This window comes from Seriola dumerili, unplaced genomic scaffold, assembly GCF_002260705.1.
Source record: "Seriola dumerili isolate Sdu_G_001 unplaced genomic scaffold, Sdu_1.0 BDQW01004171.1, whole genome shotgun sequence".
NCBI classification, from domain to species: Eukaryota; Metazoa; Chordata; class Actinopteri; order Carangiformes; family Carangidae; genus Seriola; species Seriola dumerili.
The window spans coordinates 355,634-373,190 of record NW_019178426.1 but is presented as its reverse complement, the minus strand read 5'-3'; the positions used below and the strand labels follow the sequence as shown (position 1 = coordinate 373,190).

Sequence of the window (17,557 nt, the reverse complement as noted above, 5' to 3'; positions counted from 1 at the left end):
ACAACCACACACACACACACACACACACGCACACACACGCACACACACACACACGCAGCATAACTATCTGATTCCAATTCAGTTATTACACAAGGCTGTGACTTAAGCAATATTTAATTGTACATTTAAAAGTAATAATACAAGCGTGTGCTAATGCAGAGCCCCAAAACATTGATACATAGCCACACACACACACACTGGTTACAAAGATGCAAACCACAACCTCTTAAAATTGAGAAAAAAACAGCCAACAAGAGGCCACATGCACACTAGGCCTGTTGAAGAGACTAATGATTCCCTCAAACACACACACACACACACACACACACACACACACACACACACACACACACACACACACACACACACACACACGCTAGCCTTCCCCTCAACCTCTTCTCCACTCCTGGTTCTCATCAGTGTTCATCAGTTCAAAGCCATGAGTGTGTGGACTGATGTGTTTATATGTGTGTGTGTGTGTGTGTGTGTGTGCGTGCGTGCGTGCGTGCGTGCGTGCGTGCGTGCGTGCGTGCGTGCGTGCGTGCGTGCGTGCGTGCGTGCGTGTGTGTGCCTATGAGTTAAGTGGCGGCAGGCGGGCGGGAGGCTGTCAGACAAGGGACTAAGGCCTCGTAAACACAGCACCTCTACCATGAACATATCAAGGTGTGCGTCTGTACGTGTGTGTGTGTGTGTGTGTGTGCGCCTGAGTCTGTGAGCTACTGCTGTTTCCACTGTGTGCTGACAAGCCTCAAATGGAGGGCAGATATACACCAGAGTAGATCCAACCCTCCCTGCCTGGACAGTATGGCTCTGTTTATACACACATGTAGACTCCAGAGACGTACGGGAGCGGCTACACAAACACAGAGACCACCCGTTATCACACACAGAATATGATGTGTGTGTGTGTGTGTGTTTTTAAGCAACTTTTTAATTTCTAAATGTGTTTATCAGCCACTTGCATTCACACTATTGCGCAGAACCAGACTGAGGTAAAAGGTCTTTGTGTTTATGCGGTTTGCAGTATCATGATTCCTCCAATAATGAGCTTAAATGATTTAATGACTTGAAGGATGTAATGTAGTCGAGCAACTACTGAACCGAAGACTGAACAACTTTTTATCATCACCAATGATGTGAAAGCATTAACATGAAAAGACACTGACCATAAACCTGGACAGTAAATTTGCATCACGTACCAGGGAGTCTGGGCCTGTCCTTGAGCTCGCGTATCTCCAGCATGCGCTGGCTGTGCTCACGGTGTAGGATGTGCGGCGCTGCGATGTCATCCAGGGCGTAGTGCTGCAAGGGTGGAGGAGTTGGGTGAAGCTGGGTGTTGAGGGGCACCGGGTGGGCAGGGCTGTGTCGAGGAGCAGGGCTGATGGTGCAAATCCGTTTCGCGGCGGGCTCCATGGCCACGGGAGGGCGTTCGTGGAAGCCGTTCTCTTTGGCCCTGAAAAACAAACGCTGTTCACGCTTGTGTCTACCAGCGTCACGTCTTAATAGAAGCAGTTTCTGTGTTCTGATCTAACCTGCTGGGGCTGTGTCTCTTGGTCGCAGCATCAGGAGGCTCCATCAGCAGCTCAGAGGAGTCTGGAGAGGAGGCCAGAGTGGTGCTTAGCAGGAGGTGCTCATGCTGGGACAGGTACTGGGCTGGGGTCTGCTTGGCTGCCCGTGCACAGTGGAGCAGCTCCCTCTGCAGCAGGGGTAGGTTTGCCTAGCAAGAGACAAAGAGACTTGTCAGTTTTTGTTCTAATTTGCAAAATAGTCTAATGAGTAGGAAGAAGACTTCCTGTTTTTGACAGAGCATTATTGTACCAGTCTAAATGCACTTAGCTGATCCCATAATGCTTTTTAGTCAGTCACATCAGCCACACATTCAGAGGCTGATAGAGACAGAAAAAGAGAAGCAACAGCCTGTTGTGAAAGAAAAGGATGGGAGATCTGGAGAAAACAGACCAGAACCATCCTGTAACAGAACTAAGAGACCTCCTGGGGAAGATGCCTGGCTGGGAGGGAGGGGGGGCTTTAAGGGGGGTGGGAGGTGGGGGGTGCTGACTCCTTGAGGTCTGGCTGTAGGGCTCAATATGGGTCTGGGTGTTGTTCTGTGGCTGCCTCCATGGTGGCTGTGGTTTCTGCTCTCTCAAATGAAAAAGGCTGATTTTTCTAAGCTGCTGCTGAAGCTCAGTTACTAACCTCCTGCACCCAGCGTGAGCGCAACACATTGGTCACAGCAAAGATATGCAGGAAGATACAGAGGCTTAAAAACATAGAAACATTTCAAAACAAATGATACACAGGCTCCACGTCTGCCTCATTCCTTGCCCTCTCTTGCTCTCTCTCTCTTTTTTTTTTTTTTTAATATTTATCTGTGGCTGTCTCCGTCGTATCTTTCCATCTCGCTTTTGTTCCCTGCATTTCCCTAATTAGGAACAGACTCCGGTGTGTTTGCAATTACACCACTTCCTCACTCCCTCTTCTCCGTTTCTTGAGAAACCAGCTAAATAACCATACCGTTCTAGTTTTGTGACTCTGACCTCCCCTTCTCACGTAGCGCTTTCGACCATCATCGAGCAGATTCTGTAAACTCTGACTTCTTTCTCCATCTAATCCGACCTTTTTCTCTTGACTGATACTTGCAGCATCTCTCGTACTTCACCCTGAAGATGCTGATATTTCTAATTTGCAGTCGATCCTCTGTAACACCCCTGTGCTCTCTTTTGCCCGTCTCCCATGCTCCTCTGTCTCCCTTCTTTCCCTGGGGCCCCCAGCTAGCAGACACATGTGCTGTGTGTCAGTTCAGCAGAGGGCTCTTGAGGGGTTCAGCGGGGCGGATGCTAGATTGGCGGCGCCTTGGCAGCTGAATGCTCTTTTAACGGGACAGCGGCTCCATATGGCGCACTGGAACCCATAAAAAAGGGAAGGGAACACTTTATAGGCATGTTTCACACTTCCGAGTCCCCACTTCTCCCTCTCTCCTCCTCACCCACCTCTCTCTCCCTCTCTCTTTTCCACTTCCTCACCCCCTGACTTTGTCCCATCTGTCCACTTCACCCCCCTCACCCCTTTTCTCCCTCTTTCTTAAGAGAGACTACTCTCAAGGAGTTGGAATTAAGTTGTGGGGACCCCACCCCCTTGTAATAAATTAGTAGAAGGAGGGAAACAGAGGTTTCTTGTCTCAGCACCCTCAGACAGACAGCTGGAGGGGCTCCAAAGGTGAGTAAGAGGTAAGCGTGGAAAAAGAGCAGATTTTCAACTGCTTGAAGTTACAGCGGTGCAACTGACTGAAGATTTATGGGCTGCTTTACTGAGGGGAGCTCCTAAAAAGTATACTCTTGCAGACTCCCCTGGTTACAAAAGGACTCAAGAGGCTGTTTAACACACACATACACACACACTCATCTGTTGCTTGTCAAGTCAACATCAAGTCAATCTTGATAGCTACTTTGAACCACTGAGAAGCAGTTTATTCAATTAGAAACCCTAAACAGAGGCCTATTTATAGACCACTGCATTGTATCCTGGAAACATTGTAATGAAGTGTAATGAATCTACTGCTCTTCTGTCACAAGCTGTGATGTGACTGCCCATAGATTATTCACATCTTCCTTAATGAGGGGTATATTAATGTCAAAGACCTTCTGTTCATCACTTGTTAGTCTGTAGTTAATAATGAATCATAGTTGACACAGGCAAGACGCGAGGCTGATGGGAAGGTGATGGAAAATATCGCTGCAAAGAAAAAAGGAAGTGATCCAACGGAATAATGCAAAGCAAATATATGAAGATGGGAAGGAGGATGAAGATGTGTTTACCTTGAGAAACGGAATAACAAAAGGCCGTAAAGGGAAGTTGGTGGCCTCCTGAAGCCGTGAGTGAAACTCCTCAATGGTAACTGTTGAATTCTAGGAGACAGGAAAAAGTGATGTTTAAGTAAGACATCAAACCAGTTCTTAAGGCCAAATTCTGTGCAACAGCACCATGTGAAACCCTATTGGAAGTCATGAGGGGAAGATGAAATGCTTTTTTTTTTTCTTTTACAAAGATACATCTTCATTTCTTCATCTTCAACAAGATAAGAAAGGACTTACCACAAGGGCCAGAACTAGGCTTCGGACGCTGTCTCCAATCTCAGGAGAAATGTCGTTGCCAAACTGCTGCAGCGTGGTCAGGAAACGTTTCAGCTTGCTCAGCTGGCGAGCCCCACAGGTGGCCGGCAGCTGCTGGTTAGCTAGCGATGAGGAAGAGGAAGAGGACGGTCCGTTGCTGTAACGCTGCGGTGGAGATGGCACTGCATTCAAGGTTGGTGGGGAATGATGATTCCCATTGGTCACTGGGGATCGAAGGTGAGAAAAAGAGGAGAGAAATTAAGTTTAGGATACTTTTTGTTTTTGTTTCCCTTATTATTACCAACAATTCCAGTTCAGGATACATTTAGACTAGGATTTATTTTATCAAAATACATTTAAAAACAGCCATCCATAAGTAGTAAGTAACATCGGAGGCTTATTCAAGGAAGAATAGGGGAAGGAATCAGACAAACTCTAGACAAGAAAGAATTGAAGAATGACCCTCACATGCTGTGGTGGAAAAAGAGGCCGGTCGAGGGCCGCTGGGGTTGACAGAAGGCAGGGGTGGCATAGTGGAGCTGGTGCTGCTGCTGGGGGCTGATCTAGAATGAGTCTTAGCATCCACAGGCGAACCGGGCATGGCAGGGCTCTTCTTCTCTCTACTGTCTGCAGAAAACAAGAGGAAAGAGGTCAGCTGCAGGTCAGAAACCAGAAGGCTTTTAAAAATGTTGTTGTCCTGTGGACACAGCAGTGAATGAAAATCACAACCACATTTTTGTGACTCAAATCTCACCGTACATGTCTAAAAATGACTTGAAATGTGTTACTTGTGTGTTATTTAGCTAGTAAAGTAAAGTAAAGTGTTGTTTTGATACAGCTCTGCTTTTTCACATTGTACTATTCTCTGTGTGTCTCTGTTAAACAAACAGCCCACACACAAATGTACGAAATAAGTTCAACCGTTTTCTTGAAAACCATAAAAAGAAATGGTGGAATGGTACTCACTAAAGCGTCATCCTGACAAATAAATAAGTCAATAAATACCACCACTTTAACTTTCCCTATAAACTCAATGGTTAAAAGCTTCAGCTCTATAGTAACAAAAGAAAATGCCACCCCCCCTCCTCCCAAAACCCACTTCACATCATACAACACCTACTGCCAGGGCACCAACCACCCTGCCCTCCCCCACCCACCCCCATCAATGAACCAGATGTCTAAAGTTTAGCCCCTCACTCCCAACCATTCAGATCAATAACAGAAGAAATGCTGAAGAAGCCTATTGTGAGGGAGAAGAATGCCCCCTCATTGAGCTCCCCAGAAAATGTGGGCGGGGACAGGGAGAGAAAGGGACGGCGCTATTTCACGCTTTGCTAACAAGATCGGCAAAGCTTTTGAATGTTAAACGCAACTTCTCAATATGCTATTTGCCGCTGAATGAGACCACCAGATAAGAGGTTTTTGGAGAAATTGTGGTGGAGGGGGTGTGTGTGTGGTGGTGGTGGTGGTGGTGGTGGTGGGGAGATGTGGGATCACAGGCCGTCTTTGTCTCCTGGAGACCCATGAAGGCTGGGTCCCGTCTCCATTTAGAGTGGATCAGACTTTTCTAAGAATCGACGATTAATAGACAAGCATGGTCTCACAGGTCATGGGTCAGCAGAGAGCAGCTTTTTAAATGTGGTTTCATGGTTTTAAGGCTTTGGCTTCAATGGCACCCTGTATATCTCTTTCACAGCTATGAACTCTGCGTGGCCTTGAGCCACAGGGTCCCACTTTATAAAGGCTTAAGTTGGAAGGTTTAAGCCGTCAGCACGTAACTCAGGAGAACTCAGAAGAAGGAATCACGCCTATTAAATGAATAAAAAGCATTTTTAGATTTTGTTAGGGCAAAAATATGTAAAAACACGCAGAAATCAACGCATTAAGAATTCAGAGAAAAGTTCAATTACAAAATAAATCAAAAAAATATGTGAATATGCCTGCATGCACACATAAAAACAATAAACTTAGCTGAACTTTCACTTTGCTGCCGTCTTGACAACAAACCTCTTTCCTTTCCTAGAATCCGTCTATGCAACTCATCTGTCATGTCTGCAACTCATTATACAGCTTTGACTGTTCTTCCTTCTGTTTTGCAGTCCTCCTCTCCCTCTCTCTCTCTCTCTCTCTCTCTCTCTCTCTCTTTCCCCCTCTCTTTCTCAGCCCTGTGGCCTGCCTGCCATCGCTCCACCTGTTCACCAACATAGGGGGCAGGAAGGAGGGATCTATGCAGACATTTGGACTGTCATACCCACCACACACGCGGTCTGCCAGTGCACCGCAGGAAGCAGCCTGCAGCACGCACACACACCGGTTCCAAAGCTCTGCACACTCTGTCCATATGGCCAGGAAATTAGACTGACATCTCAATAACAGAATCAACGGGGCATATGGCCTTAGTGTCAACACTGTTACCATGTAAACAACTTTATATAGACACAAGACCTCGGATTTGGGCATTTAACTCGTGCTATATAGTAGTGTTATAGTAGTGTAAATGTATTCATAAGTTATTTGTTGACACATCATCAACAGTTTTCCACTGGCAGCGAAGAGGAGTTTTGTGTCCAAATTGCCTGTCATTCTCATAAAGCTTAAGAGGCCACGCTTGTAGGCCTATTGTGTTTGACAGACAGGCCATAGACTACAAACAAGCAAAACAGACAGAAACATATGTCTGATAAAGCTTTCACACATGCACTGCAACCCTGAACATATCTACGCTTTACCCGGAGGAGCTATATGAGAGAACGCAAATGTCTGAATCGGTTGGACCAGACATTAAACAGACTTTACCCAGCTCCCTGGCACAAAGTCTGTGTAATGTCCGATTGAGCCCATGTGTGAACAGAGCAGGAGATTGTCTGCAGAATTCACAGCGAGCAAGTGGGCATATTGATGATGTTTCTATGTCATGTGACTGGTGCAAAATGTTGTGCTGCAAACAAAAACACTATGATTTCTGTGGCGTACTTTTTGTGGGATGTTCTGCCTCCTGCACTCTCTCACCCAAGTGCCCAACCTCACCTATTTCCAGTAGGTGAGAACACGTCTGACAAGGACTGCTGTGTGCTACATGTGTGTCCAACTCTGGAAGACGTCCAGACCCGATTCTCCAAATGAGAAAATGGCTTTATTGTGCATCCATTTCAGCATGGGGCTGAGAAATGAGGTTGCAGCTGCTTTCACACAATCTTAAGATGTGGACTGGTCTGTCATTAGCCATGCCAGATGTATGACGGCCAAAACAGGAGACATCAGGTGTGTGTGCATGTAGTGCTGACAGCCCATAGAGAATTGCCTCTGCTTGTCAATTAGACAGCGCACATAGCTGGATGACTTCATCTGGCTTGCGAGCACCTGAGTCCACTGTATGTAGTCACAGGGCTGTCAGGGGAGGCAGCTGTCACAGCAGCCACAGAACACACACTCTCTCTCTCTCTCTCTCTCTCTCTCTCTCTCTCTCACACACACACACACACACACACACACACACACACACACACACACACACACACACACAAAGTGGTCTAATGTTAACTCAGGTGAATATTGGCTTAGAGGAGGATGTGGAGTGTTTGCCTGGTCTAAATGCCACCTGTCATCTTGGCTCTAATGGAACAAAGGGAAGGCACACAAAGCTCCTCACTACACATCAACAGGATTACATGGAAATGCCATAATGCATAGAGAACACTTTGAATCAAAGGGGATAACACTGTGAGCAGACCAGTGTATACTGAAGATAACACTGGCAAGCCAGGCTTCATCTACACTCTTGTAAAATACCTCTGACATTTTTGACTGATAAAGACAAAAATATTTACAAAGTCTGCTCATACGATTCTGGGCTGCTGCTCTTCCTTCTCAAACAGATGATATAGATATAAAGTTTTACGGTCTCGTACGTTACCTGGACTGACTTATTTGCTTTCTACAACAGTTGTTATTGCAGGGATGGAAAAGTAATGTGCATCTGTGGCGAGGCTGTTGTTGCTAGCCAGGTGTTCCTTGTTTGTTCAGCTTCAGGTGACGCTCGTCTGCATTAAAACATTCAATCGGCTTTAATTGCCTCTGCCTCGGCAGGTGATGCAGAATGAGGCAAAGACAGACAGAGAGGAACAGAACAGGGGTATTCCCACTGAGCCGCCACTGAGACTGAAAGCAATTCATTAAATAATCAGAAACGACAAGGCAAATAAAGCGCAGAGGACGTTCATTTAGCTCCTTATGTAAAGTGAGGATGGATAACCTACTTTGACTTAGCTCAAATAAATTACACTTGATGTGATGTATAAATAAATATGTTCAGTGTTAGGGTTTATTAAGCTCATGGTTTAACTCTGAAGTTTAAACTCTCTGTGAAAGGTTGGCAGCTGTGAGTCATGAGGCATGTGTGTGCAAGTGTGTGCGGTGTTGTGAGATTGTGTGTGTACTTGTGCCGTGCCGCTATCGCTGCCCTGTCACTGCAGATGAGGTGAGAGAAGATGTAACACAGGCTTGACTAATTTATCAGTGAGCAAAAAAAGACAATGCACAGCATGTGCAATGCTACAACTATGCGGGTTCCTAACACAGACATGTTAGTGCACGCACACACACAAACAGGCGACACAGCTGACTGAATCAACTCTTGAAACAGCTTGACTGCAAAATTTTGTAGAGAAGAAGATAAAGATAGGGAATGTTAAGCTGGGGAATTAGCCTAGCCGAGCATACTGGAAGAACGGGGAAACGAAGACAGTTAGCTAAAAGGTCTTACAACAACTTCAAAGCTGTCAAGAATACATGTTTTATCTTGTGTGTAATGACTTAAACAAAAAAAAAAAAAAAAAGGAATAGTTAGCTTTCTGCCCAACAACAGTGCGAATGTAGTAAGAGGCAAGAAGTCATGTCGTCACTTGACCGACACTGGATGAAACCTCGGGTGTTTTGGTGGCTAGCTTGGCAGCTTATCATACACCTGACCGTGCATGCACAGAAATGAAACCTAATTGACTTTCCAACGCTCGGTAAAACAGCAAAGAAGCATATTCCCGAACACGCTGGTGTAAAATCATTATCCTGTCTCCAATCACATCCAGCCATAAACACATCTGAAACAAATAGGCAATTTCTCAGTTTGAACAACTAACAGAGCTCCCAAATGATAAAATAAACACAAAACAGAGACCACAGCAATTTGACTTGAAAATTGACCGAGTGAGATAACATGACAGTACAGGAAGTGAAAAAAGTAATAGGTGAAGAGAAAATGTGTAAAAACAGAGGACTTGTCGTGAAGCTCAGGGGAAAAAAGGGACAAGCTAACAACCCTCTTAGCACCCATGCAACTGATGGGCACTTCTCTCTCCTCCTCCTCCTCCTCCTGTACCATATGGATCTAATCGGCCAAGAGCTGGCCAGCTGGGACCTCCAACAGTCACCTGTGAGGGAGGAGGAGGAGGAGGAGGGAGGGGGGGGGTGTGCAGAAGGGACTGCTGGAGTCTCCTCCACTAAGCCAAGGCTGCCCCCTCCTCCACACATACACACACACACACAGACACACACATCTCTGTCTCCCCTCCAAGGAGAGGAGGAGGAAGGAGGGGGGAGGTGTGGAGGGGAAGGGAGGGGAGGGGAGGGGAGGGGAGGCACGAGGCGGCTGAATGCAAGCGAGTGGACTTAAATGCCAGGGAGACAAAGGCTGCACCTGGTCCCCGTCCGTCCACGCACACCGCCACAATACAGCACACATCTGTTCCTCTGTCCTGCGCTCCCTCCTGACCTCCACCCACCCACACACGCACGCACGCACGCACACACACACACACACACACACACACACACACAGACACGCACACAAATACACTCTGCACCGACACTCACACAACCACGTCCACTTATAAAACAGATAATTCAACAGTGTATGGTCTCTCTCAGTGTCAGGTTGCTGTTATAACCTTACAGCTAGACAACAGGTTCAAGGACTTGAGTGTGCTTAGTGTCAAATTTCTGAAAATGAGGGAACACGTGTCCTTTCTGCTTATTTCAATCAACTTAATTAATATTATTGCTCTCCTGGGAGCTGACACCTCCTCAACTGCTGCCACGACACAGTGGCCTCACTTCCACTCGAAGCAGTCATCAGACACGTTTTACAGCACAGTTATTCTGGTTTATACTGGTTTACAGTATAACCACAAGCTTCATTTTACAAACCTGTTTTACACGGGTCATTTAAAATACATCCATATATACATTACTTTCAAATTTAGTACATTTTGGGTCTAATTTTTGTCGTTCTCTTTTTATTTATCATTCCGCATTCCTACTCAGGCCCAAAAGTTGCCTATGTGTTATCATAGTAGCACCTTTACAGACACTATTAAACAAGCACCCACAGGAATAAGATATTAGTCTTCAAATTAGAGGTGCCAGAGGTGGAGAAGGAGGGATGCAGAGAAGGATGGAGAATGGGAGGGAGGGAATAACAAGGATAGAAAATACTGTTTTCATTTGGTTTCATCAGGAAGACAAGGCGGGTTGTCAGACTCAGAGGCAGGCTGTTTTTCTTGGCTCTCATTACCACCTTCCAGCCCCGTAGACTACATATTTGGACAAAACCCAATGTCAACACTCTGCTCCTCACTCTGCGAGGGAGGGGAAGGACGGGGAGGTGGCAAGGTTGACAGTAAAGGAGGAAAGTGGGAGAAAGATGTAGAGAAAGGTAGGGAGAGAGGGAGACGAGCGTTGAAGAGGAGAAATGGGAAAAAGCAGAACTGTATATGACTTCCATCCACATGAAAAAGCACAGATGTGTTCGAGGAGTGAACTCGTCAAATTTCCCCGAGACGGAGTGATGATGAGAGAAGCCCTCACATAACCTCGTCACTCAGTGAGATAATTACAAAAACACTGCTGTAATCCAGCATGCCACATAGTGAAAAAAAAAGAGATCCAGGGATGGAAATGTACTTAGTGGCAACGGGAGAGAAAAAACGAAAGAGGGGACGGCAAGGCAGACAGACGTCGTCCATAAAAACTAAGAATGAGCAGTAAAAAGAGGCACAGTGATGTTATTGTGGAGGCGGAGGAGGGAGAGGAGGTTTGGCAGAGGTTGGACAGCGAGAACGAACAGTGTCCACGTGTACATGAGGTCAGACTGAAGGGAGAATATAGAGATTGATGAGATTTGAAGTTTGCGACCCTACAAACATTTAAAAACACAACAGTCGAAGATAATTCATCCAGACAAGTTTAATTTCTGCTATGATTTCCAAGTTGGGATCTTCTTTAAACCTTATCGCTGTATCAGCTAGGACTAAAACTTAAAGCGACACCAATGCCTATTATGGAGTAGCAAAGTGGGAGGAAAAGTTCTGTTAATTTTCTGAATAAACAACTTTAAGTGTGAAGCGTCTGAAGCACTTCCAAGGGAATGAAACTCTCATGTTTGAATCAGTACAAAACATGAGCAACTGCACTGAAAAACATCTGGTTCTTTGATAAAGAACCATAACCATAAACCTAAATTATCCAACATACTCCCATGTTCCTGTGCTCCTGTGCTGAAGATATTATTAAAAGAAGACAACTTTCAAACAGACCATGAACCATGAATATATGTCCCAGACATTTATAAGCAAACAAGAAGGCCCATGGCCGAGGACTCAACAGATGCAGTAGTAAAATAGTAGGTGTTTGACATTGACTCACACACACATGCGTAGTTACATTCAGCCTCCGTTACAGGCTCTGTCACTGGGTCAGATGAATGTGTGTTATTCAGAGTGGCACAAATTTTAAACACAGAAACACTCCAGCGTCACACACAGCTGGGCCACGGGTGATAGAGGGGAAGTGGATGTGTGTCATTGTTTGTGTGTGTGTGTGCATGTGTGTGTGTGTGTGTGTGTGTGTTGGCCCCATTTACCAGGTGGTGGGGCTGTCATCGGCTGAGCGGAGAGAGGACAGTTATCCCTGAAGTAACACACACACACACCTGTGAAATGGCCTGCCCAAGGCACATGTACACACACCCACACAAATAACAACTGTGACATAACCGGGACAATTCGAATCTGTCAATCATGACCTCCAGTCACAAAAGCTGTGACACCATGACACATATACACAGACACACAGACACACAGACACACACCCCTCCCCTCCTTCTCTGAGGCCAGTAGATTATCTGCCTATCTGGTTACAACCCTTCTCACCTCTCCGTAGCTAATTGGTTAGCCTGCCCATCAATCACCATGAGCCTCATAACTCTTAAAAGCCGAAACCACCAAGTGAGAAACAATCAGCTGGAGAATTTAAGGATTCATGACCATTAAAAAGTAATTTGTGTTGTCCGTCTTTCATTTTTTCTATGTACATTTCATCTGAAAAAAAAAAAAAAATGATCAGAACAGACTTATAGAGCTCCCCTGACAAACACTGAGGATGTATATCATTGTGTCAGTCTGGAAGATTAAGACTGGGTGGCTCCTACACATCATAAACCCAGACAATCAACTTAAACTGCAGCCAGACAAAATACTGTTTTTCCTCAACTCTGTACTTCGGGTGACATCCATATGCAGACACGTACTCTTAAGTAGTGAGTTACAGTAGTCCATAAAACAAAATACAAGCTCTAGACATGAGAAAACAAAGTAAAACGTTAAGACTGCCCTGTTTCAGACCAAGTGTCAATGGCCTTAACAGCCAAATGGCCTGGGCTCTGGTCCAACCAGATGTTGTTATCACCACGGGCCATGCAGGAGACATTTACATGGCCTTTCTTGACCCAGACTGGGAGAGTTGGACTCTCGTTATGTTTAGGTTCATCTCAAGACTTGCACATGTTAGACATTTTACTGACATTTAGTAGAGTAACTAACAATGAAATAGGCAGGTGGAAGAGAGTTTACTTGTAGTTAACACGACAGTTGATGGATGTACACAAGTTGTTTTAGATAACGTCCCTTTTCTTCAGTTTGTTTTTCGCTTATCCCTTCTGTCATACACTACTCTCAAAAACATACTGTCAGTCAAATCTGTTGTGAAGCACACTGAAAGAGACTCACATCACTGAGCCTGCCAGGAAAAAAACTACATTTTTAATTCTAAGCACTGTATTGTAGTTAAATAAACACATTATCCACTCTTCAAGCATGCTATACAGAAGACTAATCTGTTACCCTGAGGTTTCGGGGGATACAGTGAATTAAAGCAGAGCAGTAGGATTGGTCCACAGAGTCCACAAACAGAGCTGTGGGCAAGCTTAGCCCAGCTGTATGAAAGACCAGAGCTCAACAGCCTTTGAGAGAGACAGATAAGTAAAACAAAGAGGCCAGCTGTGCTCAAAACAAAGAGGAGAATGAGACAGAGATAGCCGTGGAGGATGAGTGTATGGTTGTGAATGTGTGGGCAGAGGTGTATTTGATTAGAGCGTTATCATCGTGTATGTGCACTGCGTGGGTTTGATTGCACGTATGTTTAAGAACACAGTGTATTTATTTTATTTTTTTTTGTATATGTACAAGGCTTTTTGATGGTGAGGTAACATTTTCTACTACAAACAATGTGCTGATGTGTGTGTGTAGCAAATGATAACAGGCAAGAAGATTTTTTTTCTCTTTTCTTTTCTTAGTGAGATATTTTTTTGCCAGCACTTTCTCAGAAGGCGACAGGGGGAAAGGCAATGGAGAGAAAGAGAAAATAATGACTAAGACAGACAATTCAGCGAGAGAGGCAGCACCACCCATTTCTTGTCCACCCACACACCTAACAACACAAGCACATACAATTTTTTTTTTCTCTTGCAACCTCACTTGGGTATCAACTCTTGTCTTTTGGGTTTTGTGTAGAACACTTCATTTCCAGGAAAGTTACACAAGCTTAATTGCATCCTGTTGCTTAGTGTTTTCACGTGGTCTCACAAAATCTCAATGTTCCTCCTTCCTTCCTGAGCATCCTCAATTAAGTAAAAAGAAAAATTTTGCTTAAAGGCTCCTATCTGAACGCACTGAGAATCAACACTGCAGCTCTGCACACTTTGTTGTTTTTTCTTTTTAATTAATTTTATTCTACATATCCTACATATACACTGTAGGTTATAATGTGTTGATAATGTGGATCTGTGTCTATTGGATAAGTACATAGCTGTGTCTCACTTTAAACTTTTTAATTTTCCCATATGCCTCTCATTACTATCTAACAAATACCAATTAGATTTGATTTATCATTTCTCTAGTTAAATGGCCTATTAATCTCAAGTCAGAACTTGTATTGATTCGTTTGAGGAATTAAGCTGTGGTCATTTTATAGCCTTTTAAGCATGTACTGATACTGTTCCCTCTCAGACCTCACCAGCCCAGTAAATAAAGGTCTTGTCTTGGGTCACTGCACGGATCTCTCGGGCAAGCAAAGGGTCAGCAGACCCTGAAAGAGACCTCTGACTCATGCACTTAGCACAAGGACAGGGGCTCCCATACAATGTCAATGAGGTTGCAATAGCGTGAGGGGGGCAGGTGGCTAGATGCTCATTGACACATATCTGTGTCTGCACACTCACCAACACACACACACACACAGAGCTATTTACACAGTCAGGAGACGTTCCCCGTGATGAAACAATCTTTCAGAGTGCTACTTGTAGTGACTGAACGGTTTTTGTTGAGTAAGTGACCTAACCCTTTCATGTCCAACACACACAAACACATAAGCGCACACATTCAAACACACAACCACTCGCTGAACCCCTGGGGCCAGATATCACAGTCCTCGCCACTGGAACTAATAGAGCACTTCCTGCATCAAACTCTTGAAGCAGCTGCTCTATTCTGTGTGTATGTGTTGAGAAAAAAAAAGGAGGAGGGGGGGGGTCCTCTGTGGATGAATTCTTCAGATAATAGCATGGTGAGCATGGGTCATGGTGGTCTGTTCCTCCATTTATTACTACACTTTCAGTAGAGAAACATGCAGCTGGGATTGAGGTCAGGAAGGAAAAAAAAGCTACAGAAAGCTATAAGACAAGTAACCTTGTACTTCAGCAGACACAATGTCTACAAGACACCTGGTGCACACATGCACATCCACACACACACACACATCCCCAGACACAACCACACACTTATCAAATATGTGATTGAAAACCTCAAAGCGACATAAATGCAAATCAAAAGCAGTAACCGCCCATCGGGAATGAATGGAGGTTAAATTTCTGAATAGAATGATCTGAAACATCACATCCTTGATCTTTGCACAAACACATACAAACACACAGACTCATACGCACACAGATACAGAGCAGTGCCTGCTGTCAGTAGGATGACAGTGTCCAGCAGAGCAGACAGGGGTCTCTTGTTTGAGACTGTGCAGCCGACAGTTAGTTGCTCCTATCTCCCTGATGGACTGGGGCTGGCCTGGTGTGACATTAGCCAGGTCTCTCTGCCTTTTCTCTGTCTGATTCTCCTGCAGACCCCCACCCCATGTCCTCCCCATGCACAAAAACACAAACACGTTTTCACCTTCAACGCAGATGGGCAACTAAGAAAAAAAGCAACCCATAACGGAAAAAGGTGTTCCAACATTGTAGCTCGAGCTTCGGTCCTTGTACGCAATATCCATAGTACAACAATGTGACATTTGCACTCTGCTGGGATCCAGATTCCCACTGATGTCAGTGTTGTGTAACATGTAGGCACAGCATGAAAGACAGACGCAGCACTTTCCCTCCTCTTCCCATATGTCTGCGATACTGTACAACAGATGCATGCGTCTTCTTTACCTAGTTTCTTCTGCTCTGCTTGCCAAGTGGAAAAACTGATTACTATCTGAGTAAATGACAGCTGAGAAAGATAAGCACCTTTCACACATGGAGCCAATCACATTGCTGGGTTTATTTATCCGGTTATGGTAGCCAGGGTTTTTGATGTTTACATGTAGGTCTCACTTATGTGGAGGAAAAAAAGAAAGTCTGTTCCAACATATCATAACCATTCCAGGTAGATTAGACATTTTCTCCTACTTGTCATAAGTGCAAGCGAATGGGGGATCAGCTGCAAGCTGAAAAATAAAGAAGAGCAGAAGGCTCCATGTTTTGGATGCTGGACATGTTGCCGCTTTTGTTCTCACTGAAATTTTTGGATAAAGTGTTTTTGAAATCCAACTACACCCTGAGATGTTAAAGTGCCAAGCAGCATAAACAGAAAGTCAACTCTTGCTATTGATGTTCCCACATGAGACCAAACATGAAAAGTTTAAAAGGTTGAGGTGCATTTGGAAAAGAGACTATGGAGAGCGAGAGAGACGAAAATAGAGAGATTTTGGAATACAGCTGACCTGAGAAATTCTTCCTTGAAACCAATCAACTTCTTAATGACACCCAAGAAATTTGCTATATACTTCTAAACTTCAACGACACACACACACATGCGCGCACACTGAACTTTCTATAACAATCAGCATTTTGTCCATATGGCAATTAAAGTTTTCTGTGCACAAATTCATCCCTCCTACCTCAGTAGACAAGGATGAAAAGATGAAGAGATGAAGAGGAAAGGATGAGGCACCATCTGTACAGTACAGAGCAGCTCCGGGAATTAGGATGAAACACGTACACACACACACACACGTGTGCGTGCACACACACACACACACACACACCCACTCACACACACACCCACACACAGAAAATGCACTGTTTGCAGAAGTAGACTCACTCACTCACAAATAGAGATAAATAAATACTAGTCGCTAAAAACACACCGAGAAAGACACAAACACAAAATCCAGACTGAAATCCTCACTCCTCTGTCCTACCTCCACTCTAGTAGAGTCCACTCTTGAGTCCGTTGAGAAAGTCAGCTGCAGTGCCGTGGTTTTGCTTTCTTATCCTTTCCTTTGTGTCTCTTTCTGTGAATCCACGCCTTCATATGTCAGGCATGTGTTTGCATTCCCACATATGTGAGCTCCAGTGTGGCGAAGGCCGGAGCCAGAGACACAGATGGCACCCAGATGGAGACAGATAACCGAGCAGACCAGCACAACGCTGCACTACACACACGCACACACACTCTCTCTCTGTCTCTCTCTTACTTTCTTCCCGTCTTTGTCGTTTCTCTGCCTCTCATGTGAAAGCTCTCTCTCTCTCACAATAATTATCTCCTTCACTGAATCTGCCTCTGCTGCGCTGCTGTACTTATTTTATTTACCTCTCTCTCTTTCTCTCACTGAATTCACGTCCTCTCTCGCGCTCACTCTCTCGAGCTCTGAGCCTCCCACCCTCTCGATAGCTCTCTTTCGGCTCTAGCTCCTCCCCTATTTTCCCACACACTGTCCTCTCCTCTGTTTGCATGGGCAACGTCACAACCCCCACACCTCCACCCCCACTCCTGAGCCCCCTCCACCCTCCCCCTCCCTCTCCCTCTCCCCACCCATTCCCCCATGGATCCTGGCCAATCATCCACTGC

General features: G+C 45.1%; 1 protein-coding gene across 2 annotated transcripts in view; it reads right to left on the bottom strand.

The window, feature by feature from the left end:
- Nucleotides 1-17,557, bottom strand: part of cbfa2t2 (CBFA2/RUNX1 translocation partner 2) — a 37,161-nt gene that overhangs the window by 5,518 nt on the left and 14,086 nt on the right. Inside the window, exons 1-6 of one of the 2 annotated variants that reach the window (XM_022769604.1) lie at nt 16,908-17,339; nt 4,578-4,736; nt 4,092-4,333; nt 3,816-3,905; nt 1,533-1,717; nt 1,200-1,453 (exon numbers count right to left, since the gene is read on the bottom strand). In XM_022769604.1, coding sequence (XP_022625325.1) covers nt 1,200-1,453; nt 1,533-1,717; nt 3,816-3,905; nt 4,092-4,333; nt 4,578-4,710 — 904 coding nt within the window. In that variant the 5' untranslated portion in view covers nt 4,711-4,736; nt 16,908-17,339. Of the gene's footprint in view, nt 1-1,199; nt 1,454-1,532; nt 1,718-3,815; nt 3,906-4,091; nt 4,334-4,577; nt 4,737-16,907; nt 17,340-17,557 lie in introns of those variants that run through there. The other variant, XM_022769603.1, reaches the window with a different exon arrangement.